Source organism: Nyctereutes procyonoides, unplaced genomic scaffold (assembly GCF_905146905.1).
Source record: "Nyctereutes procyonoides isolate TBG_1078 unplaced genomic scaffold, NYPRO_anot_genome, whole genome shotgun sequence".
Classification (NCBI taxonomy): Eukaryota; Metazoa; Chordata; class Mammalia; order Carnivora; family Canidae; genus Nyctereutes; species Nyctereutes procyonoides.
The window spans coordinates 30355603-30383003 of NW_026575142.1; the positions used below are offsets into that span (position 1 = coordinate 30355603).

General features: G+C 38.2%; 1 protein-coding gene across 6 annotated transcripts in view; it reads right to left on the bottom strand.

The window, feature by feature from the left end:
* The window catches only part of GALNT13 (polypeptide N-acetylgalactosaminyltransferase 13), a 539320-nt gene that overhangs the window by 142708 nt on the left and 369211 nt on the right, over window positions 1-27401 (bottom strand). For all 6 annotated transcript variants that reach the window (XM_055308339.1, XM_055308341.1, XM_055308340.1 and 3 more), the window contains one exon: window positions 12111-12291. In XM_055308339.1, the coding sequence (XP_055164314.1) occupies window positions 12111-12291 (181 nt within the window). The remainder of the gene's footprint in view (window positions 1-12110; window positions 12292-27401) is intronic.

A 27401-nucleotide genomic window follows, 5' to 3' on the forward strand; every position in this document is an offset into this window, starting at 1 on the left:
GATTATGCCTTGAGACAAAGGCCGACGCTCAACTACTGAGCCACCCAGATATCCTGAGGTTTTATTTTTTAGACAATTTGTGTTAACATGCTACAGGGGAGCTACTCCCCAAAAGACTGTAAAGTATTAGGATGCTGAGGTAATCTGTCATTAGTGTTTGATATCTCGTAGGCAAGCATGTGGCTAGTTTTTTTTAATTTTATTTTTGCAAAAGATTATTTTAAGGAGCTTCGATTTAGCACATTGAGAAGTTTAATCCACATACTATCATTATCTACTAACTAGAAAAGATTGTTTCCTTATTCTCTAAATGTTATCTTTGACTCTGCTCACTTTTCAGAGAGTGTATGTAAATAAGTAACTACAGAATTGAACTCAAATTTTATTTAAAATAGCGACAAGATGCTGATAACATAGAAATCCAGGCAAAGATAATCTATCAGAACACCTAATGTGGGAGACTGAGCCTGAGAGTATTTGAAATAAGAAATACATAACTTGTAACCATCTGACCATCAATAACTATGTAACTGACTACCACTGAGTGTCAATGAGCCATTCAATTAAGAGTTAGAATTGAAATTTAGTGCAACTGATTATATAAGTGTTAAGCTGTTCAATTTTAGTTATGCTAAAATTAAGTAATGAAATTGGGGCACTCTGAAGACGACAGGATGAAACTAGGTACAATGAAGCCTCTGTATGCACCTGGATCATGCTTGATCCATATTTAATGCTCTTACATTAAATAAAAAAACTCTTAGCTAACTCTTGACAGTAAAAATCCATGACTCCTACACAAGTGTTCTTGATCGTTTACACAAATCTGAAAAACATTGTAATTTCCTATTTTGCCTAGTTGAACATGTCTTAAAGAAATGAAAATTAATCATGACCATCCAACTCATGGGGTAGGATTTACTTATTGGAAATTTCAGAACATTGCAGAGGTTGCACACACACACACATGCATGTACACACACAATGATTAAACTAGAGCTATATCTGTTTCATTTGAAGAAGCAGAAACTAAATGTATGAATAATTTTGGTATCTAAATCCTAGAAAGTACTGATAATTCTGTGAATAAATCTGTATTAGAATTTAAGTAATATTTATTCACTCTAGAAACTACCCAGATTTGGTAACAATAAAATTATTTGAGGGGCTAATTATCTGAGCTACTGAGTTGTTAATTAAAGACTCAGGATACAATGATACACCTTTACTGTTCAAATTCAGTACTTTCATAACATTCAATAAACATAATTTATACCATCTGTTTATTAACTTTATGAACCATGAGTATAACTCAACATACTTGGAAAGAATTGCTGTAATGGGAACTGATATAATCATTTAATAGATTTATTTAAAATTATAACTGTTAAAGCTGATTAGCTAAAGCTGATGTAACTGTTGAAGCTAATATTTTTATTTATGTTCCATGGATAAAGATGATAATACTTCCCATAAAGAGAGTCATCTGATGGCATTCTGCTTATATTATTTCCCAGAAAGATCACTACATTCTTAAAAAAAAAAATTCCATGCATTTTACTAAACTTAATTCACTTAACAAATACTTCTGGCACATTCTAAATTTGTCAAGCTTGGGATAGGGTTGTGGGGGCATGTTTTAACGAAAAATAATCCCTAAAGCCATAAAGGCTAAACCAGTCAGATTTCCCTTCAACAATTATTCTTTTTTAAGATCTCTTTTTGTATATCAATTGTTAAAATATGTGTAATAGTCTTGAAGAAAACATGTGCAGTGTATATAACATACAGAAGATTAGTTATCAGAATACATAAAGATCTATGAATATACAAAAGGGCAAAAGATATCCCAAAGTAAAATGAACAGAGGATATGAATAAAAAGAAGAAATACAAGTAATGAAAAAAGATGTTCATTCCTAGTAGCAATATGAAAAAAGAAACTAGATATATATGTAAATCTATATGCAAATATAAATAAATATGCACATATATGTGCACATGCACATACATATGCAAAAATAAAAAAAATCTTGAAAATCTATAGTGGCGATAGCACATTGTAAGGACTCAAGAGTTCTGGTGGGATAATGGTTATAGTCTTTTTGAATGGAAATTCTGAAAACATTTACCAAAATATAAATGCACATATTCTTAGACCTAATAAGCCAACTTCTATGACTATATCTAACTAATAATAACAAATATCTAACCCTAATTGTTTAATATTCGCTAAGCATTGTATTAAGTGCTTTATATATCATTTTTCATTTAAGTCTCAAAAACTTTATGGGGACGGCCATATTTTTATAACTCCCATTTTAGGGTAAGAAAACTAAGTATAGGGGAGGGGCAAGATGGCGGAAGAGCAGGGCCCCCAAATCGCCTGTCCCCACCAAATTACCTAGATAACCTTCAAACCATCCTGAAAATCTACGAATTCGACCTAGATGTAAAGAGAGACCAGCTGGAATGCTACAGTGAGAAGAGTCTGCGCTTCTATCAAGGTAGGAAGACGGGGAAAAAGAAATAAAGAAACAAAAGGCCTCCGAGGGGGAGGGGCCCCGCGAGGAGCCGGGCTGAGGCCGGGGCGAGTGTCCCCAGGACGGGAGAGCCCCGTCCCGGAGGAGCAGGAGCTGCACCAACCTTCCCGGGCGGGCGGAAAGGGGCTCGCAGGGAGTTGGAGCAGGCGGGGATGCCCTCGGGCTCCCTGGGACACTAACAGACACCTGCGCCCCGGGAGAGTGCCCCGAGCTCCCTAAGGGCTGCAGCGCGCACGGCGGGACCGACCGGAGCAGCTCGGAGGGGCTCGGGAGCGGCTCCAGGGAGGGGGCTGCGGGGCGGGAGCGCGAATCCACCAGCGCAGGCCCCGGAGCACAGGGCGCCGGGACACAGCCCAGGATCCGGCCTCCCCCGGGACAGGCAGAGGCCGGGAGGGCCCAGGACAGCGAGGACGCTCCTGCCCCGAGCTGAGCAGATCAGCGGCCCCGCCCCGGAGCCTCCAGGCCCAGCGGACGGAGAACCGAGAGCCCCGAGCCCCGTAGTTCCTGCGGAGGCTGAATCCAGGCTTCCAGAGTTGCCATAGCAACTGCGGCTGTTCCTCCTGGGGCCCCACGGGGTAAACAACCCCCGCTGAGCCCTGCAGCAGGCACCGGCAGAGCAGCTCCCCCAAGTGCTAACACCTGAAAATCAGCACAACAGGCCCCTCCCCCAGAAGACCAGCTGGACGGACCAGTGATACTCCCCCGTGTTCCAATACAACTTGTTTTTGGCCACTCTGCACTGAGCAAAATGACTAGAAGGAAAACCTCACCTCAAAAGAAAGAATCAGAAACAGCCCTCTCTCCCACAGAGTTACAAAATCTGGATTACACTTCAATGTCAGAAAGCCAATTCAGAAGCACTATTCTACAGCTACTGGTGGCTCTAGAAAAAAGCATTAAGGACTCACGAGACTTCATGACTGCAGAATTTAGATCCAATCAGGCAGAAATTAAAAATCAATTGAATGAGATGCAATCCAAACTAGAAGTCCTAACGATGAGGGTTAATGAGGTGGAAGAACGAGTGAGTGACATAGAAGACAAGTTAATGGCAAAGAGGGAAACTGAGGAAAAAAGAGACAATCAATTAAGGGACCATGAAGACAGATTAAGGCAAATAAATGACAGTCTAAGGAAGAAAAACCTACGTTTAATTGGGGTTCCCGAGGGCGCCGAAAGGGACAGAGGGCCAGAATATGTATTTGAACAAATCCTAGCTGAAAACTTTCCCAATCTGGGAAGGGAAACAGGCATTCAGATCCAGGAAATAGAGAGATCCCCCCTAAAATCAATAAAAACCGTTCAACACCTCCACATCTAATAGTGAAGCTTGCAAATTCCAAAGATAAAGAGAAGATCCTTAAAGCAACAAGAGACAAGAAGTCCCTGACTTTCATGGGGAGGAATATTAGGGTAACAGCAGACCTCTCCACAGAGACCTGGCAGGCCAGAAAGGGCTGGCAGGATATATTCAGGGTCCTAAATGAGAAGAACATGCAACCAAGAATACTTTATCCAGCAAGGCTCTCATTCAAAATGGAAGGAGAGATAAAGAGCTTCCAAGACAGGCAGGAACTGAAAGAATATGTGACCTCCAAACCAGCTCTGCAAGAAATTTTAAGGGGGACTCTTAAAACTCCCCTTTAAGAAGTTCAGTGGAACAATCCACAAAAACAAGGACTAAATAGATATCATGATGACACTAAACTCATATCTGTCAATAGTAACTCTGAACGTGAATGGGCTTAATGACCCCATCAAAAGGCGCAGGGTTTCAGACTGAATAAAAAAGCAGGACCCATCTATTTGCTGTCTACAAGAGACTCATTTTAGACAGAAGGACACCTACAACCTGAAAATAAAAGGTTGGAGAACCATTTACCATTCAAATGGTTCTCAAAATATACCCTAAAAACTACAGAACACTTCTGAAAGAAATTGAGGAAGACACAAAGAGATGGAAAAATATTCCATGCTCATGGATTGGCAGAATTAATATTGTGAAAATGTCAATGTTACCCAGGGCAATTTACACGTATAATGCAATCCCTATCAAAGTACCATGGACTTTCTTCAGAGACTTAGAACAAATTATTTTAAGATCTGTGTGGAATCAGAAAAGACCCCAAACAGCCAGGGGAATTTTAACAAAGAAAACCATATCTGGGGGCATCACAATGCCAGATTTCAGGTTGTACTACAAAGCTGTGTTCATCAAGACAGTGTGGTACTGGCACAAAAACAGACATATAGATCAATGGAACAGAACAGAGAACCCAGAAGTGGACCCTGAACTTTATGGTCAACTAATATACGATAAAGGAGGAAAGACGATCCACTGGAAGAAAGACAGTCTCTTCAATAAATGGTGCTGGGAAAATTGGACATCCACATGCAGAAGAATGAAACTGGACCACTCTCTTGCACCATACACAAAGATAAACTCAAAATAGATGAAAGATCTAAATGTGAGACAAGATTCCATCAAAATCCCAGAGGAGAACTCAGGCAACACCCTTTTTGAACTTGGCCACAGCAACCGGAGAAGGACAAACAGTGTATGTTCTCATTCATCTGGGGAATATGAATAATAGTGAAAGGGAATATAAGGGAAGGGAGAAGAAATGTGTGAGAAATATCAGAAAGGGAGACAGAACATAAAGACTTCTAACTTTGGGAAATGAACTAGGGGTGGTGGAGGGGGAGGAGGGCGGGGGGTGGGGGTGAATGGGTGACGGGCACTGAGGGGTACACTTGACGGGATGAGCACTGGGTGTTATTCTGTATGTTGGTAAATTGAACACCAATAAACATTAATTTATAAAATTAAAAAAAAAGTAAACTAAGTATAGATAGGTTAAGTAAATACAGAGGGGTACCTTGGAATGAGGATCTGAGTTAATCCAGGCAGTTTTCCACCAACTCTCTCTCTCTTAAATTGCTATGTTCTTCAGAAATATCCTTCAGGTTCACAAAGATATTGTTTCAAGAATACTTTTGTAACTTTTTATAATAACAGACAACTAAAACCTGACAAATGCTTGTCATTATTGGTATGATTAAATAAGTTTTAATATATCAATGCAATATAATATTATTTAGCTGCAAAGTGGAATGATATAATCCTATGTGAATTATATGTAAAATATTACAGGACATACTGCATAGTTAAAGGAAATTAAAATAGTACATATTATATGATTTTATTTACTTAATATATGTATATATGTCTGTATATGTATGCAAATGCATAGGAAAAGGATTTGAAGTATGGACATCAAATGCTTAACAGAGATTTATTTTAGGGAAGGGGGGACAACAGTGGTGATTGAAACATGTATTTTATTTGCCTCTGACAAATACAGTAAGAAAAAGTTGAGCTCAATGAACTCTGAAAACCAACCAACCAAATACACAAAAAAAACTCCCCAGATATAGTTTCTCTATTCACATAGCTTAATAGAGGGAATAAATACTCTAAAAATGCATAAATCCTCCAACACGCGAAAACCATTGGAGCTCTCAGGGAAAGGAACATAAATCTGATCCGTGAATGATGAATGCACGTGGATGCATTTACCTCAGCACTTTATGCAGAGGTAAACTCATCCATTAACTCATCAAATACTATTTTAAACATATGCAAAAACCTAAAAGCTGGAGGGAGCATCCTAAATTGTAGTCCTACCCGGTGGCACGGGGCACGTGGAAAACTAGGACTGAAAACATTTGGAAGAAAGGCCACAAGGCTGGGTGAGTGTCAGGTCACACAGGGCTGTGTTGGCCACATTTCGGGTTTTTGACTTTCTGGTAAATCATTAAAAGGCTGTTAGGTAAGTGAGGGATCAAATGAAATTTAGTTTTAGGAGTGTCCTCCAGCAATATGGTAAAAGTAAGTGAAAAAGTGGGCAAGCTTTGAGGCTGGAGGCCCATGGGGATAATCAGGAGTTTCTCTGGATGCAGATGACTGGAAGAATGAGGGTAACTGAAAGGATTTGAGAAAACTTAGCATGTACACTAGAAAGGACTTCGAGATTAATTTGATTTTGATGCTTGTGAGTGAGAAAGAGAAATCAAGTAAAATGTAGGTGGTTCACATCAGTAATCCTTTTGAATCTTGACGGTGTGTCCCCCATGTGCTAAGCGCTTAATTTCGTTTTTCATTTAAACTAATTAAATGTGATGTAGACAGTTTATTTTTTCAAGACAAAGGCAGCATCTTTTCTGTGCTTGTATCCCCCCTACCTGGCACATAGTAAAGATCGTGGAACTTAATGTGTTTAATGAACCATAGCAAGGAAAAATGGTTGCCTGACCACTTACCAACAACATTGAGTGTAGCTGTCCTCCCTTACTTCCACATTTAGCATTTCATGGTATCAAGCAGATAAGTGAATTACATGTTATTACAATATAGCATATTAAAGTGATTTAAATTTTTCTCATTATTTCATACTTACTCAGCGATACCACGGTTGATTCTGCTGAAAAGGTGTTTACTAAATAATAAAAATACAAAATTCATAGGTTCAAAGTACTTTATGTTCAGAATTGCTATACTCATTTCAGATTAATTCATGTTTACCCAACCAAAAACTGATATCCCTGGATTATTAAAAAAAAACAAAACCCTGCATGTTGCACATTTTGTAGGAAACGTTAAAACCTGTGCTTATGGAATCAGCCTGGAACCACATTTTTATGACTTACAAAAGAAATTAGGCCCTACATTCAAAGTGTTGGTTATTAAATATTGTATCTTTAAAAAAATCAGCATGTTGAAAAACATTTGTATTTCATAGATAAAAATTGCAGGAGATAGAAATGAATATAGTTCTTAAACTTTTTTTTTTTTTTTTTTTTTTTTTTTTTTTTTAGTTCTTAAACTTTAATAGTGATCCAAAGATGCTGCTAACAAAGGCTGCCTTTGATGAACTGATTTTTCTAAAGTATTTTTAAAAGGTTAGCAAACAGAGTTAACCTTCAGAATAAGTTCAAGGATGTGTTTCTAAATGTGTGGTTTCTGTTTATCTGGAATACAGATCAAAACGCTGCGGTATTGCCAAAGGAAAATAAGCTGTTTTCCCAGTTACATTACAAATATCTTTAAAGTCTGCTTTGGGGATCTTTAAATTCTGTTTTCTATTTGCTTTTTCTGTTCAAAACAAGAGCACGAGCTGTCCATTAAGAAAAGGAAGAACAACTGGAGGTTATATAAGGACAGCTGCTTCTACTCACCATGTCAACTGATAAACAGTTAGAAATCTACTGCCCCCAAAGAAAATCAATATTTATAGAAGAGCCAGCATTTCAAATATACGATTAGTGTTATGACTACACTCGATTTTAAAGTTCTTAAGCTTTTTACCTGTGACCACTAGGAAAATATGTTGCCATTTACAGTGCGTTGCTCTGTGAAAAGTGGTTTCTGCTTACATCACTTCATTTCAAAGAATTCGCTAGGACAATCGGATTGCCTCAAGCTGAAACAGCAGCCCAATTACTAGTAAAAACTGCTTCAGACTTTAAGAGCCTGCAGGGCTTTAAAAATCAATGATGCTATAGTATTTGCATCCTAAAAAAGGCAGCCAAAAGGCAAACTAAAATGTTGGAAACGTGTTCTTCAACACTATTTCTTTTTTTTTTTTTTTCAACACTATTTCAAAGTATTTCTACTCTTCATTCATCTGTTTGGGAGACATAATTGGACACTGCCAGTTCCATCGATATTGCCAATGGCTAATGAGCACGGGCAAAGACAATTAGGACATAGAGCAAATATTTTGAAAAAAAATCAGAGAAGGGTAATTCACATACATAGTTACTTATACATCCCATTGTAACTTTAAGCTAATGGGGGGTCATGAAAAAAATAAAAATCAACATGTGTAAAAGTAATCTTGTTTCAAGTTTTTGGGCTCCTGTATTAGGTTGCTCTATTACAGAATGTTATTATCTACCTAAATTGTGTCTGTTTGATTTTATATTAGTCCTGGAAGGGAAGATTGTATTACTGTGTGCCCCCATAATTATGATGTAATCATCATACCCTGAGAACACAGGTAAGCCAAGGGGACCTTCTTTTGGGATGGCAAACACAGTGGCATGACATCGCAGATATATGAAGGGCACCTTTCATCTCTCTCATATCACTGTGTCCTTAATCAGGGGTTAGATCAGAGAAATGGGGCAAAGGTTCCCAATTTGCTGCAATTCTTGTGAGTTTCCCTGGTATAGAACAGACATCCATAGAGAATTCAGTAGAAAAGAGGAAACATAAGTGGCTTCCTTTTAAAATACGTGCATTCATTTAGTCATTCACTGATTCTTCTAATTATTTAACACATAGTGTTTCAAGGACTGCAAAGTGACAGGAAAGTTGCTAAACACAGTAACTACAAGTCATTGGATACAGAGACAAGTCATAAACATAAAACACTATGGTGCATGGTAATAATGGATTGGCCATGATATCAAAACTGCAGAGCATACACTTCTGAGAGAGAAAGAATACCGGGTTTTTTCAGCACAGAGCTCCAGCAGAAACCAAATAATAAAGTAGGTATGGAGTATCTTATGGGGTATATTGAAAGGAAGCAAAGTTGTCAGAATTCATTTTATAAAGGCTCAGTACTTAAAGATCACATTCTGAGCAACTGCGTTAGAGGAGAATAAGATTCCGTGATAGAAGCTCTGGTGTAAAAAGTGAGAGTCCCCTCACAAAAGATGCCCAACCACTTGGGCAAATTAATAGAAAACAGATTGATAGATCATTCAATCAATAGATACAGATAGATATTAAGAGATACATGGAAAAAAAATATATATATTATTCCCTAGAAAGAATTATAACAATTTCCTTAGCCAGATTAAGGAAGTTCTAGAGAATTACACAGAACTTGATATAAGCTCTTTAGAGTTTTTCATAAAACTCTAAAGTGTGTTTAGAGTGTATTTAGAGTTTAGGTGTGTTTGTGTGTTTAGAGTTTAGGTGTGTTTGTGTGTGTCTACGTATATTAGAGCAAAGGATGTGAGTCTAAGTGCAGATGTGCATGCATGTATTCCCCTCTTATCCCCACGCACCAACCATTCTCTTTACAAACTTCCCTGTTACTCAAGAAGATGAAAAATAGAATCCCAACAATTCTAGATGATAGCAAAGAATCCATGATTTTAAGAGTATCAGAAACCATCACTAATGACTAAAATCGTTATTCACTCAAAAAATGCTCAATATCATGCAAGTCACAGATTCCTGACTTTCCAATACAACCTATTTTATCTATTTTTGGATGCTCTGAAAGCTGCCTAGGGCTAGAATTGTTTTTGGCATCCAACTGTAGTTTCCACTTATTTCCTTCCTTTTCCACAGAAGGAATTTATTGTTTTGTGTTTTTGGTTTTTCCGGTTTGCCCATACTACAGCAGGCAGGTCCCATGTTCAGCAATGCTGACAGTCTCAGAGAAGCATATATATATATATATATATATATATATATATATATATATATATATGCCTAATGGGCATTTATAGAAGCATAAATGCCCATTAGGAAATTCCTAGATGTTTTCAAACATATTCCCCAAATGTCCTCTTCCTGGTTTCCAAAATACCTTTCCAGATTTAAATGAGCCCATCTCTTAAGAGCAATAAGCTTCCAAATGATATTTATTGTAATGTAAAAATTACACTTTCCAGAATATACACAGTCCCTGTTGAGCAACATAAAGTCAATAGTTAAACAGTTAGCAAGCTTTCCTTTTTACCCTTTAAACTCTAACACTTGTCACTTCATTACTGTTCGAGAAATGGTTCTACCATTTATCTGCCTTTTTCATTCAATGGAAACATTATACAAAAGACTAACACAGCACTTTTTACAAATAATATTCATTGTGAGTGGATATAATACACTTGGTTGAAATAATTCTCAATTACTTATATTCCTGAGTATGAATTTATATAATCACACATAACACATTTCTTTCTTCCGTTACTCCTTTCTTCATATTTGAGTCTATATATTTCTACAAGTAATGATTTGAATTCAGAAAGTATCATCAAAAGAAAATGAAAAGGTTATATAAATGTCAACGCCTTGCTATGAATTTTACAGGTTCTTGCGGAACTCAACTCTGAGTATCTGGACTGGCTTTCTACTATAAAGAGAAATACTTCTATGCGTGACATAGTTCCTGACAATAGCTTCTTGACATAGAAGAAGCTTGAAAAGTGTGACAAAAATCCTACTTAATCACACATTTACACATGCATTGCCCTCATTTTTCTTTTGCATAGTAATACTGGATCTTAATAAGAAGGCTTATACTGCTTATTGCCTCTTTATCTACAAAAGAAGAGTTTTTACAGCCTCATCTGTACTTTCAAAAACTAGAACATGCCGGTTAGAAACCAAACTGTTTTTTCCAAACCATGTAATACATTTTAACATAAAAAAAGAGGAGGTGAGCATGAATTTTTGTTCTCGTTCTTCTGGGCTATGTAATAATGGCATTGATGAACACATGGCTAAACATAAACTATTGAAATAGAACTTTAAAAATTACTTTATCAATATGGTTGGATCCCATCATATGAATTTATGGTCTCTGTCTAAACTTTGAGATCTTGATGGCCCCTGTGTCTTCTTTGTGTCTTCTCATAATGCCTCATTTCCTTAAAAAACAATGTAATGTTATCAGAGGTGATTTTTATAAGTAGTATGTTGGAAAAATTCTAGAAAATTATAAAAATGAGATCATAATCATAGCACCCGGGTAGGGAATTGTCTCACTCCTTTTTTTTCTTTTTTAATTCTTTTTAAAAAATTAAAATTCTTTATTAAAATGTATTTTCCTTTTAAATTCTTTTTAAATGAATTTTTAAAAATAGATAATTTTTATTTTTAAAAATTTAGAAAAGTATAAGGAAAATAATGAAATTACTCCTAGTGCCACCATTCAGAGATAGTTGACCCTTACTTTTATTTTCATATCTACTCTCTGTGACTAAAGTAGGATATTTTATTATCCTATGTTATGCTTTTCCACATATCAATGAGTAATTGACTGTGATTTAATATTTTTTAAAAACATAAATTTTAATATCTGCATAATTTACCACCCTATTTCTTCAGGAAATCATTTAGTCAGTAGAAAGCATCTCTGTTTAAACACTAACAAAATTTCTTACCAACTCAGCCAGGTTTATCTGTGAAACAAGGAAATATAAGATTACTTCTCCTTAAAATTTTTTTTCCTTAAATTGAGCTAATACATGTGGATCTCTCTGTGTACTGCTTACTCCACTTTTCTAGCATAAAACTTGTGCCACGAAAGAAACAAAGAAAAAAGAGTATTTAGGCATTTGAGAGAAATGTAGTCTTTCTCACTTTAGATGAAAAATGGCTTAATAGTGCAACTTTCTCAAACACAATTTTGGGCATTACTATGGTGATAACATTTTATTTAAACTAGTCGAAAAGTAGCAATATTTGTAGAAACAAACCTTCAGCATGTTTAAAATTTTATTTTCCCTTGCAGAGGAAAAAGACTTCAGATTTATTTACCTGGGGATATGATATAGAAGAAATCTTTAAATTCATCCATCCAAACTTCTGCTAGTCTCCTGTTGTTTTTGTTGATGACATGACCAGTGCCACCAGGGAAAGTGTATGGAGTTGCCTTCCGAAAAACGTGACCAACGTGGGAGCAAGTCACAATCTCCAGAGAACCTCCACATTGCCAAATCTGGGAAAAGGAACCATCGTCATATCACAATCATTGTCAACAATGGAGTAATATTTTCTAACAAGTAACTGAGGCTAACTAAGGCCAAATCCTTAGATTGTACATGGTTCAAGCAAACATTAGATACAGAATTTAGAGCTGGTATACTAGCTCGGCAAAAGTTTCTAATTTAGAATAGTTTGATAGGTGTAAATACTACAGCACTGGATTTGTGAAACTAAGGTGCATTTATTTTTTCATGTACCTTTATCTACCAAATTTTCAGCTTCTAGTAGTTAACCTATTCGCTACTTAATAGATATTTAGTATCTAAGATCTGCCATGATTTAATGAATTTGCACACGTTAGATGCCATAGTAAAGAACTAAATTTGATTTGGAGAAAAACCAACTATATTCCATTCATCTGCACTTTTTAATGACCATTAATTCTCAGCTGTCCCATGTCCCCTGTGCCTTACAACTTTGGATATGTCATTCTTATTAAAATGTGTTAGGACTCCTTTACATCTGCACAACATGTGTGCAAAATCTGTCTCCTGGTCATTTCTTCTAGGAAGCTATGTGGAAAGGTTTAGTATTTTGTGACTTTTGTACTTTAAACATCCTTTTAAAAAAGATTTATTTTAGAGAGAAAGAGAGAGCACATGCACAAGCGGGGGTAGGGGAAGAGGGAGAGAATCCTCAAGCAGACTCCCCACTGAGCACAGAGCGGAGTTTGGGGCTGGATCCAATTACCCATAAGCTCATGACTTGAGCTGAAACCAAGAATCTAGCACTCGTCCAACCGAGCCACTCAGGTGCTCCTTGAACATCCTTTCATGAAGAATGATTACAGTCTTATAAGCAATTTTTACTTCACTATCTCTCCCTTAAAACTGTAAACTCTTAGGAAACATATGTCATACACTGTCCTGGACTTGCTGTGCAGTTGAGGCTAGTAATTTAGTATCCCTAACACATTTATTTCTATAAAATCACATTGTTTAGCCTTAGGTATACTAATAGCTAATTACGTGTATGTGCATGGTATATATAGATATCCAGACATATGACACACGCCTGCATATGTTTATTACATACATGTAACACATTGCTTTTGTGCCACATGTTATTTATCCCAATAAACGAGAGCCATAGTTATCAGTATATGTAATTGGAAGGATTGGATTTTATACTGTACCTAATATCGTTCTTATTTTAAGGAGAGTTGCTTATTTTGAAAGATAAAGTTTTCCCCAACTGGCCTCTTAAGCAATACTCATCTTAGAAGATGGTTATCCTTGGGCTTGGGTAGTGGTAAGACACGTTCATTTTTTCCAGAAGGTGGGAGATGCCGAATAACAAATTGTTTTCATCAACACTGGCTTGTGCATTACCTATGCGATCCTTCCTTTCTCATTTTCTAATTGTTTAAGCAGCATAATACTAAGAGTAAAGAAATTTCAACCTAACACTAAAATGTAAGTATAAAATATAAATGAAATACAAAATAATATAATTCGCTATACCCTCAAAAGACAGGATAGAGCATTCTTAAATAATCAAAGTTTTTAATTGGTAACTCTGTCATCTTTGTAGCATAAAATCTATAAACTGTCTTGGAATTAAGCAATCTTTACATTCTTCCATCCCATTATGAGGGAGGAAGTTGATCTTTCTCCTATCAAAGATAAATCAATACTTGTGTGTCAGTCTAGACCATATGCCTAAGTCTGTCTTAGAACGTCACTGGTCTAGTTCACCCCTGGATTTCCTCCAGAAACATCAATAATTTTGCTCATTACTAGATTATGTTTACCTTCACATAACATCTCATTAATCTCCTATCTTTAAAACCGATTTAAAAAATAAACAGTGAAAAGGTTACAAACACAACAAAAGTCCTTCCCTTGGTCCACATTCTCTTGGTTCAAAGTATCCCATTCTCTGTTTCCCTTCAATGTAAATTAACATAAAATTTTAATGGATACATATTGTTTGCCTTCCGAATTTTCATCCACCTTCCTACTCATAGTGAAATGCTGTTTATTTTGGTAGCTCCTCCAAAATTGCCATGGTGAAAAACACAAATTTTTCCTTTAATGAATATCTAGTGGACTTCCTTTCTTGGATTGTCCTGCTTTTCCTCCCTCCCAGTACTCACTGTTTATATGTTTTTCGCTCTAAATTTATATTTAAATGTTAGCTTCTACCTTCCTTTATTCATTCTCCTGATGGTCTTATTCACTCCTGTCATTTTACATAGGATCTGAATACTCAACCTCAACAGTGACATCTCAACCCAAGCCTCTCCTCTTGGATCCAGACTGTGTATTCAAACATCAACTTGGTATCTGCTCTCACATGTCTCAAACGCACCTGAATAAACAAGTCTGAAGTGGAACTGTTAGTTCATCCCTGCCCTATCAGTCAGGTTTTACCTTTTTAGTCCTTTTAATCATCAATAATTGGTGCCACCACTAACTCAGGCGGTCAAACAAACATACAAACAAATCAAAACAACAAGAAAACTCAAAACCTCAAAACCATAAAACAACAACAACAACAACAACAAAAAAAAAAAAAAAAAAAAAGAAGGAAAAACGAAAAAGGAAACAGAAGCTCCTCCCCCTTGGTCTTGGTAAACCCTAGAGGTCATTATTGACTTTTTTTTTCATCACTTATATTCAATCTGTTAACAAATCCTGCCTTTGCTATCTATAAAAATAATAATTCTCTATATATCCATCTCTCTCCGTCTGTCCACCACCATCCTTGTCTGTCCACCAACATCTCTTGTGCTTCAGTTGCAGTAGACTCTTAATTGTCTTGCTGCTCTCACTGTTGCTCTCCTATTAATTTGCTTTGAACTGAGAAAGCACAGTGGTCTCTAAAAAAACTAATCATTTCATTTTACTTCCATGTTTAAATACTTCCATGGTTTCTTACTGAACTGTGAATATAAACCAAATCCTTCAGCAGGGCCTCGCAGGCCCTACGCGATGCTCTCCCCGTCAGCACTGGGGATATTGGCCCTCTGCCATTTCCTGGAATAACAGATCGCACACTCTCACACAACAAAGCCTCCACGCGTGCTTTCCCTACACCTGGAATAGGACTATCGACTACCGTACTGCCTCTGTCCCATACTTCTCATCTTGGCCAAAGCATCCCTGCATCACAGAGCTCTTCCCTAATTTCCATATTTAAAGGGCCCCTCTCCAATTGTTTTCTGAATTAGCACCTTATTTATTTCCCTCTTTGCTTATCACAGTCTGTAGTCTATTTATTTGTTTGGCTGTGCACTCCCCGCACTAGAACATAGACTTTAAAAGGGCAATGGAGCGATCTGGTCATTGTTTACCCTTACCCCCCACCTGCAGCCAAGCCCGGTGCTGGTTACACAGGAGATGTCACTGCATGTTGGTTGAATGGAAACATGAGTAACTCAAAATTAACTACCAAGATAAATATTTAAAAAAGCACCCGTGGCAGAATGATGAGATTTAAACAGACATATTTTGAAGGTGTTTTAAACGGCATTATGAAGGAGATATCTTTGGTATCAGATTAAGCAGAGTAGTCTAATGAAATGAAATGCCACTGTTATTCCACAGGCTCTGGGAATCGAGGGAGCTCTTTGGAGGTCACAGCACAAGTAAACATTAGAAATGGTTGGTGACTTGTGACAGACGAGTTGCTAAATGATACAATCTTAATTTTTAATGTTACTAAAGTAACCATTTAGGCGAATTCACATTATCACTCTCTTAAAGACATGATTTAGTAAAGACTCAGGTGTTTGTGCTGTGACCGAGCCATTCAGCAAGGAGCCCCAAGTTCAGAAGAAATAGCACATGGTGCGTTTCATTGGGGAGGGAACTCCAGATATTCTCTTCATTGTGCAGGGTCCACGGCAGGGTTCCCCCTCCTCTGCGGATGAGGCACGAAGGAAGAGCTGCTCTCCTGCTTCACCCAGCTCATGTGGGGGAGCCACAGAAGTGAAGGGGATGCTGGCATTGCACTCCCTGTCGGATAATTGCCAAGCGGTAAAATCATCAAACTGTGCTGGTGTTGCCACCAGTACACAGCCGAATGTAATGAGTGAGATCGTGGGAAAGCCACAAGTGTAAGGAAAACCCTGACTCTAGTAAACTAGGAAACACTCCTCTCCTGGAGAATCCTGAAGGTGGGCTGGGGTGGGGTGGGGTGGGGTGGGGGTATTGCCCAGCACGTTGCAGCACAATTGGTAGAGGTCCAGTGACGTAGTAATCCTGGTAAGGGGCAGTCTTTGGAGACAACTGGCCAAGACTTTTGTGTTCCCCCAACTCTACAGACCATGGAATACAGAAGAGGGAAAATGAGCTGTGAGACAGCAAGATGGCGGATAAGCAAGATGTTAACATTGAGAAGGCGGTTGCAGACCATACAGAGTGAGGGAGAGACTAAGATTTAAACTCTCTGCCAAAAAGCTCTTGGATAACACAGGCGATAGAAGATGAAGCTGAGAACACATATGAGGAAACAATGAAACTGTGCATAGAAGACTTGTGGATGAAGGCCAGTAGAACCAGGTGCGACCAAGTGAGCCAGCAGCAGGTGGCCATCGGAGAACATTCAATCAGGCAGGGCCTGACATTTCTGTAGCCCTCCTATTTGACATACCCTGGGGGAGTGGGACCCCAGAAGACCCTGCCTTCCCCCTTCCAAGTGCTTCTGTCAGCCTGCGCATGGGGAGAGGAGAGAATTTGAGGCATATACCACTTATGAAGCCAAAGCTTTAAACTGAAAAATACTAGTATTTTTAATAACTGAAAGTGGCTAGAAAGCTATTGAGTATATCCTCAGTGACATCAGGATTGGAAGGGAATATTCCTCACAGCATTATACAATGATTAGAGGGAAAAAAAATCATTTTAATTGTGCTTCTTTAAATTTAGCCTGCACAATAAACCCTGTCACGTACAAACCAGCGACTGACAGCTGGCTTCTGAGTTCACAATCTGCCTTTTTGCAAATACGGATTACCACTGTGGTTAGGTAAGTGAAGTCACTTTACTTCCACTCTGTCACTTCTTGGCATTACCCTGGTTTGTAGGCTTCTGGGTTCTTTGTCCCAAATATGTTCACAGAAAGAAGAAGGAAATCTACTTTGAAAATATTCAAAAATTAAGTTCCAGTGGTCTGTCCCCTTTCCCACCTAACAGGCAAAGGTAAGGGGATATGCAAGTGCTGATTTTTGATTACTATGCTAACCTGCAATAGGACTTAGTGTGCACATGGACAGGCCTAATGCAGTAATGGCTGTTGACTTACAAGACAGAAAGCAGACTTGGCCCTGACTTTGCTCCCCACAGAGGGAGGCCATTCTTACGTGTATTTGGGAGAGGTGACACAGGTAGAGGTGACTGTTCCGTGACTCAGTATCTCTTGGCTGAGGCTTTGCTTGTGAGCCACAGACTATTGAATAGAATGGAATAAAGTAAGTACCTCTCCCATCGCCTTCAGTGCTCATAGAACGTGTGGATTAACACTCTTATTGCACTTCCCAGGTAAGGCCTCTCCTCAACATTTGCACGAAAATGAAAAGATTGAGATAGGGATGCATAACATCACTCGTTAACTAGGCTGATATCTGGTCTTAATAAGACCCAGTTAGTTAATACAAAAACAAAACATTTTGTTGATCAGATGTCGACCAAATGGTTACCCTGTACTCAGTAGACACCCCAGTAATGTGAAATAATTCAGACATAAAGAGTTTACAGAAAACTATATGGTTAAGTATTAAAGCAGGAATAACTCAAACTGAGTAGAGACCCCAATAATTACCACAATAATTTTCTGTAGCATATTCTCAATAAATATTTCAGAAAAATGGAAGAAAGGAAGCAAAGAAAAAAAAAGAAGGAAGAATATGACACAGTCATTAAAAAGCTGGGCTTGGAAATAAGGGAGTAGAGTTCCTCCAGCAGTTCTGTCGCTTACTGTCTGCGCATACTCGTGAAGCTTATTCAGGTCTTCAAGACTTTAACTTTTCCTCTGAAAAATAGGGATATAACACCTACTTCCTAAGACCCTAAAAAGATAGTGTATATCAAGCTTTGTGCCTGACACCTCATATGGGACGAAGCAAAAAATTATCTGCATATTACTTAACTTTTATCGTTGTTTTTGAGGGAAACCAACACCTGTAGTGAATGGACCTATTGTTGCTTCTTAAAAAATACTTTGCTTAAACCTTGGTAAGTTTTGCCTCTTATTGGAATTGCAATATTAACATCCAGGGGTTTAGGTACAGTGCAGAGTTTAAAAGAATAACCAATTAGTTTCCAATTAGAACACTACATTTTGTTCTCTGAAATTATTTTACAGTGTCTGAGAAAACAGCAGAAACTGAATAAAACATGAGGTTTCATCCGCATGAGCATGTGATGTCTGGATTACTTTGAATCTCAGAGCATATCCGATGGTTACTTTCCAGGCTTCCTTCGGGTTAGTATTTGCACGTTGTATCTCTCTCAAGTAAATTTGACCATGGACGAAATACAAACTGTCCTTTTATCCACAGAGGATTGAAGCTAGCCAGTCACTTGTTTGCTTTCCCAGATATTTTTATGAGAGTCTTCTGGTGATAGAAAAGGTTATTAATCGAAATGTAAAATGCCCATTGCTCATTTGACTATCTGCTTGATTTTCTTCCCCCAGCTAGAAGACAATTAACGAACATCCATTATCCTTTTCATGTTTTTTGGCAGCTACATCAGTGACATTTTAATTAAGGTTCATAAAATTCATAAGCTCCAACTCTGCTATCTCAGTTCTAGTGCTACTATTTCTAATTTTACAGCTGTTGTGCCAAATTCATGCAGCTGCTTGTTTTTATACTAATCTTTATCCCCCCACCGCCAGCCCACACACAGGCTATCTCTGGCACAAAGTCACTGTTTAATATGGCCTTAGTAACAGCAACAACAACGTACCGTAGAGGCCGTGCGGCACCACGGCTGTGAGAGTGTAGACGCTAGCTCCTGAGGTCATATCCTAGCTCCGCCACTTACCAGCAGGGTGAACTTGGTGACTGTCTCTCTGGGCTTCATGTTTTGGGTAATAACATGAGACTGACAGAGTAAACCTCAGAGGGGTGTTGTGAGGTTGTGGTGAGATCAGTGCTCATAAAGATACTTTGCCTTTATGTGAAAAATGAATCAAGATGGAGTAAATGGGAAAGATTTATTGAAGAGGCTGCCCCAATACTCTAGAAAAGTGAAGAAAAGGACTTGGATCAGAGTGATGGGATTGGAAATAGAGAAATGTATTAACTTGATATGATTTGGGGAATGAAGACTAAAAAGTAATGTATGTGCTTTCCCTTATTCATGTTTTCCCTATCAAGCCCAACATATATTTTCTTCTGGGGTGGACAGTTCTTAACTGTGCCGGCTTTCATGGACCTCAGTTTCTACTGACTCACAGCAGCTACCACTTACAACCTCACTCTACGCAGCTCTCAGTTCTCTATAGAGTGTCATCTTGTAAAGAGTTCTTGTGTGCGTGCATGCCCATGTTTGTATATATATCTATCTGCATGCATATTTAGGTATATGTATATATCCTATTTACATATATCAATCATTTCCCCAACCACATTATTATCTCTGAGAAGAGCATCACGTTTCACTTTGTGAAACTGAATATCATCATCACATGAAATTAGAATTTACTTTGTAAAATTGAATTTCATCATCATACGTTTTACTTTACAAAATTGGCCTAATTCGCATATAGCAAAAAAAAAAAAAAATCAGAACTTAAATATACCATTTAACCGGGGTTTGCAAGGTTTACAAAATGTATAGCTGATCTTGGTGCTCAGTACATATTGGCTGACTTACTGATTTATTATTATTGATACAGGGAAATCTGGAAAATTACACAGCATACAGAAAATGTATCTACCATAAGATGGAATTAGAAACAAAAGTGATTATTTTTTTAGTTCTGGCAAAGGGAAAACTGAAACAAGAAAATGATTACTCAGTTTTCACAGTATTTCATTCTGTTTATTGTTTGTTTCAAAGAACCCATCTCAGCACTTTAATTCTCCACTTTGTTTATACATATTCAAGTAGACTGATGACAAATCCTTTAATTCTTACAACTGAAACAAAGTCTAAAAGAGACTTCATTGAGATGGTGCAGGCACCGTGATTCTTGATAGGCTGGCACAATCACAGTGACGAAGTCGCTAATTAAAGGGAACAGGTATAAGGGGTTCAGTAGGCATTTTCTATTTATTCTTGTTATGAAATTTGCCAGCTATTCCTCATAGTTGTTTCGATTGAGGGAAAGTCTTCTTTAATTAGTTGCCTTGACTTGACCTCATTTTCACTTCACAGTGTAACTGGGGAGATTCATGTGATCTGGAAGGGGGATCTAGAGCTGGGGTCACATCCTGATATCGTAACATCTCAAGATAAAGACTCTCATACAGCAAGCTGCTGTGGCCTGTAAGTGTGTACCTGGGTTGCAAGAAATCACAGAGTCAGCCTGCCCAAACAATGCATCCAGTACTTGGTAATTTAATTCTTAAAACAAAAATCATTATTTAATGGAAAAGAAAAAGCACTAGATTTAATATCGGAAAACTATTCTTGAAATAAACACAAACTGAAAGTAAAATTTGGAGTAAGTCACTTAGTCTTTTTTTTTTTTTCTTACAAGATTTTATTTATTTGAGAGAGAGCACAAGAAGGTGAAGGGCAGAGGGAGAAACAGATGTCCTGCTGGGCAGGGAGCTGGATGTGGGGCTTAATCCCAGGACTCTAGGATCGTGATCTGAGCTGAAGGCAGATGCTTAACTGATTGAGCCACCCAGGTGTCCAATAAGTCACTTAATCTTGAGAGTCCTCATAAAATTCACATGTAAAAGAAGAGAAATTGAGGTTGATAATAGCTAAATTTTCTTCCAGATTTCTAGGATTCAGATTGCTCTCTTTATATGGGGCATACAACCACTTTTAAGAATCAGTTTTTTAGATAGGAATGATACATCTCTCTCCAAATTTTAATCAACATTAGGCAAGCTGACTTGACTTTAGCTGTATGAGGACATGTTGTGTAGATATTATTCTCTGATCATGAGACAGTATGAAAGAGACAACACTGTAAAACTTATGAGGCAATCAATGTGGGGTTTTTTCCCCCTCAGATTTTGGAGTTTCCTATTTTAGAAAGTTTGCAAATACTATAAAAATCAGGGAGGGGCACACCTGGGTGGCTCAATGGTTGAGCATCTGCCTTTGGCTCAGGTCATGTTCGGGGGTCCTGGGATTGAGTCCCACATCGGGCTGCCTGTATGGAGTCTGCTTCTCCCTCTGACTGTGTCTCTGACTCTCTGTGTTTCTCATGAAGAAATAAAATCTTTAAAAAAAATCAGGGAAATAACAAAACTACTCTTGTTCTCTCAGAGAATGAGGATTTTTCAGGAAATCAACATATATTCAAGTAATCTAAGGATCTTCTTTTCATATTGGCATGAAATACAGACAAATCTGAGTCAAACATAATCAAACACTATGTCATATCCCACCAATTTGCTACTAAATTTTCCAGTTATCAGGTACTTTCCCTTTCAAAGTACTTATTATCCTTGGGCATCTTGAATCTGTGATCTTTTTGTTTTTCAAGGTTTTATGTATTTGAGAGACAGAGAGAAAGCAGCGGGAGGGGTGGAGGGAGAAGCAGGCTCCCCGTGGCGAGCCTGATACGGGCCTGGATCCCAGGACCCCAGGATCACGACCTGAGCCAAAGGCGGATGCTCAACCACTGAGCCACCCAGGTGCCCCATGACCTCTTTTCAACTTAGAAATGAATTTCCTGAAAGCCCTAAGTTCAAAATGGACCCTTTCATACCCACTCACTTTCTACAAGACCTAACACATTAATTCTGAAATAAATGTCTTTAAGGAAAGTGTCCCAACCCATCTTTATCCCTTTGCTTTGCCGAAGACCTACCAAATGACTTGGGAATTAGTGGTGGGAGGGAAGGGGACACGGGTACAAGGAAGGCAGAGGAAAAGAAGATAGAGCAGAAGAATAGATGGGGGTGCCATACTGGTTGTGGTTTGAAGTGGGGGGTCTGTTTTGAAATGGAGCTAAGGGAGTGTGCATAGGAGCCGGTGTCTGTGAGGCGGTAGGGTCGCAGACAAGGTCTTTTTACCTCCTCTCCCACTGTCCTCAGATCCAAGCACCCGTCCCCAGCAGTCAATGCGCGTAGTGGAGACACCGCCAGTTCAGAGGCACCAACACTTTATAGTGCACATTCTACTACCTTATCACTTTTTGCCTCTCAATGACTTTCTTTGTCTTGGAGCTTTCTGACCTTCAGAATTACCACACGTCATAACTACTGTATTTCTTGGTGTCAGGAGACTTGTTACTTGTCATTATTCCACATCTTATCAGGACTGCTGATATTGAAGAAATTCCCAGTTCTCCTTTAGATCCTGATTGTGTTAAGGCAGACCTTCCATCTTCTGCCTAAATGACATGTGTGGGTATAGCAGGCAAGAAATGGAAAACATAAAGCAGCCTACCGGATATTGCAAATCCTTTGTAATATAAGGTGGTTCTGGTTAAGAAAATTAGTGTCTAGCTTTTCATATTTACAAAAAAAAAAGTACTGCTTTTTCTATTAGTATAGATTGGTGCAAGCAGATAATTCATAAAAAAGAGCGGAAGTAATATGAGAAGCGGTCATACTTTTTCAGCTTTCAATGATCAATGATTTTATTTATTTTTTTTTTTTTAAATTTTTATTTATTGTTTATGATAGTCACAGAGAGAGAGAGAGGCAGAGACACAGGCAGAGGGAGAAGCAGGCTCCATGCACCGGGAGCCCGACATGGGATTCGATCCCGGGTCTCCAGGATCGCGCCCTGGGCCAAAGGCAGGCGCCAAACCACTGCGCCACCCAGGGATCCCTGATCAATGATTTTAAAGTGTGATAGGTACTGGAGGTTTTGGAAGTATTTTCAGAGAATTTTAGGGGGACATTAACTAAGACAACAGTAGAATTAGTGGAATCTGTGCTTTCCTCATTGTACAGTTAAGCCTATCAATAAATCTTGAATGTGAAAAAAACTGTATGTAGATGAGATTTTTGAGGACTAGATGGAAGAGGTCTGTGACTTACTCAATGATATCTGGGTCAGATATTTTGCATTCTACACTGGTGCGCTCCCGGGTCTGATGACCCGACTGCCTGTGCGATCCCAGCAACATCTGCGGCTTCAAGCCGCAGAGCAGCTCCCACAGCTGCGGGTGCGGCCCTGGGATTCGAGCCAGAACAGTTCTCCCTGAGTGTGAGTGGACAGACCACCTGGGGGCCCGGCTGCCCTGGGTCCCGGCGGCCCCTGCCTCTTACAGATGCCAGAGATGCTTAAAGAGAAGGTGGATGGGGTAAGGGAAGAAAGCCTGGCACCTCAGAAAGAGGCCCTGCAGTCACTCGCTCCCGCTCTCCGTCTGTCAAGGGTCTACCTCAGGACTGGGCCCGAGGCATTTTATGCTTCAATGAAATTTCCTTTGCAAATTGTAAAGTGGTCAAATGCATTTCAAATGTAAGGCCCCGGAATAAAGTCGAGAGGGAGAAATGACCTCTCCCCTCTCCAGCATTTTTCTTTAGGTCCGGGCTGGTGTCTCTTTGCCGAGGACATGCTGGCCACCAAGTGTGTGTCCAGCACCGTGCAGGCCTCCGGCCTCGAGGAGCTCACAGCCCAGTCCGGGGGGCACCGTTGGTGCTGGGCACAGGACCGTCCACTCATCACTTGGCATTTGACAGTTGAAGAGCAGCCTTCAAGGACTGGTTTAAGAGGTACTTATCCTGACACTAATCCCTCCACGGGCAGAATTTTCTTTTCCTAGTTTTTAGTCAGCTAGAGACATTTTGTTTCTTGTCGAGAACCTGAGACACTTTTATCGGAAGCTGTAAGTTATGCTTCAGATAAACACCTTCCCTAGGGAGCCCATATAAAGCTCTAAAGCCATCAATGGAAAACTATGATTCCTTTCCAAAAAACCATCTTACAGGCATCTTTTTTTTTTTTTTTGCTATAAAATGCTTAGTGAGATAAATGTGAAACATAAAAACATCCATATTGATGTCACCTCCAGCACTCATTACAAATACCCGTAAGACCCACTGTGAAGGAAAATAATTCTCTTTGACAGTTTTTGATCTTTTAAAATAAATTGGTAGTAGTCAATGTACGCGATGACATACTTTTAAAAAAAGCGAAGAAATAACCATGAAAATAGCTACATTCAGCATGTTACTTTGCTCACTTAGTCACAAACAAGGAGAGCACAGTGCAAGTTTATTTGTCTGGATACGATGCGCAAGCACAGCGAAGAGAAGTTCTGGTCTCTGTTTCGTTAGAACGGGAAGATGTCATTCTCGGGACACTTAAAGGTTGTTTAATAGAGAACACCAATCCTGGGTCAAATGCCTGCTAAAGGTGTTGTTTCATCCAAAATTTGCTCTTCTTATCAAACCTGGATATCAGGACCACCCTCTCTGTGGAGAATTCCCGGCCTTCTACTTCTTTGCCTTTAGGAACAGCTGACGGACATTCTATGCATTTCTACCTTGAAAACATCTCATGTTGCCTTAGTTGCTTTGGGAAAACAAGTCAACCCTTCTCTCCAAAGTTAACCCCTGCCCTTGGGATCTTGAACTCAGAATAGAGGAGGACTAGTCTTGGAGCAGAGGATGTGGGGTTGATGTTCAGCCCTGCCGATTTCTAGCCACATGACTTAGTTTCTTTGAACCTCAAAACCATTATTTAGAGAATAAGACAGTGATGACCACTCACTACAGTGTTCTGGTAAGGACACAGGGAAATTATGAACATAAAACTGGTACAAACTAGAAGGTGTTGCACAGAAAGAAATCCCTTAGTATCTTTAAGATTCTTTCAATACCTGCAAGTATTTTTCTTAATTGTGCCTTCCTCTTTATTTTTAAATATCACCGACTTTTTCGAATCCTCCCTATCAGCTTACATTTTATCTCACCCCCACATGACAAAATAAAGGAATAGCAAATATATGATAATCAATGTGATCATATTTACGCTTTAAGTTACTATGTATTTTTTACTTGCTGGGCAACTTCTTAAAAGAGTTTTTTTTTTTTCCTCTACATATCTTCACAATCCAATTTTCTTCACATCTTATATTCTAGTATCTTGATTCTATCATCTGCAACTGCTCATGAAGCTTTTAATGAGCTTTCATCATTCTTTCTTCTCTGTAGCATTTGACACTGTTGACAATCACCATAACTTTCTAAGTTTTCGTGATATATATTTGCTCTTCTCTGACAGTCTTGACTTAGCATTCAGTTTCCCTTTTTTCTCCCACCCCTAAGTGTAGGTGCTACCTAAGGACATGCCTTCCTATTCTGCTCTCCCTATTTTCTTTCTTGACAAACTCATTGATTCTCACATGCTCATTTAATTATAAATTCTGTAAAGCTAACTCTCAAATCTGTCACCTTCTCCATACTTCGCCTCAACATTGCAACACATTTCCAACTTCTTCAGGTATGTCTTTAACTTCCCATGACCTTAAAGAACCAGGAATTTCTTCTCTGTTCTCCAACTATGAAAAGAAATCTTATAGTTCCTAATGTCTTCTCTAGCAGGGTCAGGGAAATGATCAAGGAGCATGAGCTTTACATCAGTCCTAATCGCTATCCAGATACATCATTATAGAAATTGTGTGGGACACTTTGCCCTTGAACAAGTTATTTATATTTCCTTATCTCAATTAAAGAATTGTAGAAGGTATGATAATTGGTCAAACCCCAGTAGCTTTGTTTGACTGGTTTGAAGTATAGAATATAAAATTAGCTGGCCAGTTAAAACCCAGAATTTAAATGTAAACACGAAGAATTTGGCTGGCCAATTAGATAGAGAAAAAATAAAAAATTGGAATTGCAAATTGCTGGACTATGAAGTAATTAAATGAGTAGAAAATGTAGTCAAACATTTGATAATGGAATGTTCATGAAGAAATATATTTTAGTATTTACACACAGCATGATGGCGTAGAGAAGAGCTAAGAATTCTACACCAAAATTTTGATTTCAATTTTACCCTATTCGCAGTGTAAACCAGTGGCTAGATTATAAAGGCTAAGGATTTTTAATTCATCAGGTTTGAATTTTTGCAGATGTAGTAAGACTGTTAATTTGGATTTAGTTTTAAGGATAATTTAAAAAATCTACAAGTACAAAATAAAATAAAATAAAAACTTAATAAAATTTAAAAAGATCTACAATTACCTTTTAAACGATACTTAAAAGCCCATTTTATTGATACTTAATATCCAAATTCTGAACAGTTGGATCTAAGTATTCCCTCCACATTATTTCACACCTTCAACAGAATCATTCCTAGTATCTAGAATGTTATTGCTGAAATCAGTCAGCCTTATTTAAATAAGTGTCATAATTGCTTTCCTTTTTTAACTACATTTCTGGTTGACTAGAACAACAGTAAAACGATTGGTAGTCATGCACTTAAGATAGACATCACTAAGTGTGACAGTATAATCATAGCTTAAGATGTTGCACATTTATTGCAATAGTTACCATAGAGATTTAAATTTAGCTCTTTAATAAAAATTGCATGAATTCAAGTTTGAATGCATTAATTTTGGCTAGTAAGGTGCACAAGGTTTCCCAACTGAATGCATATATATAGAAACAACAGTTTTGGAATTATGTCCTAGAAATCTTTAAGGGATCAAATACTGGCATATAAAAATAATTGCTTCAATTTCATGAGTTTTTAGTGGATACTTCATTAATTCTGTCACTCGAACCCTAGTTCTGAAAAATACATATTTCATAATTTAGTTATATGTTATTCATGTAATTTTCAAGTGGGAAAACACAAGGTGGGGAGACCAGACATTCTAGCCTAAACTTATGTATGGCTCAAAGCACAAGGGAGACCCACAGGACTATAGATCTAAGAGCTTGGGATATTTGTGATCCTGTAGACTTGGAATGCAAGAATTCAGCTCACCATTTCATAGTTGCCTAAGGCATATTCCCCC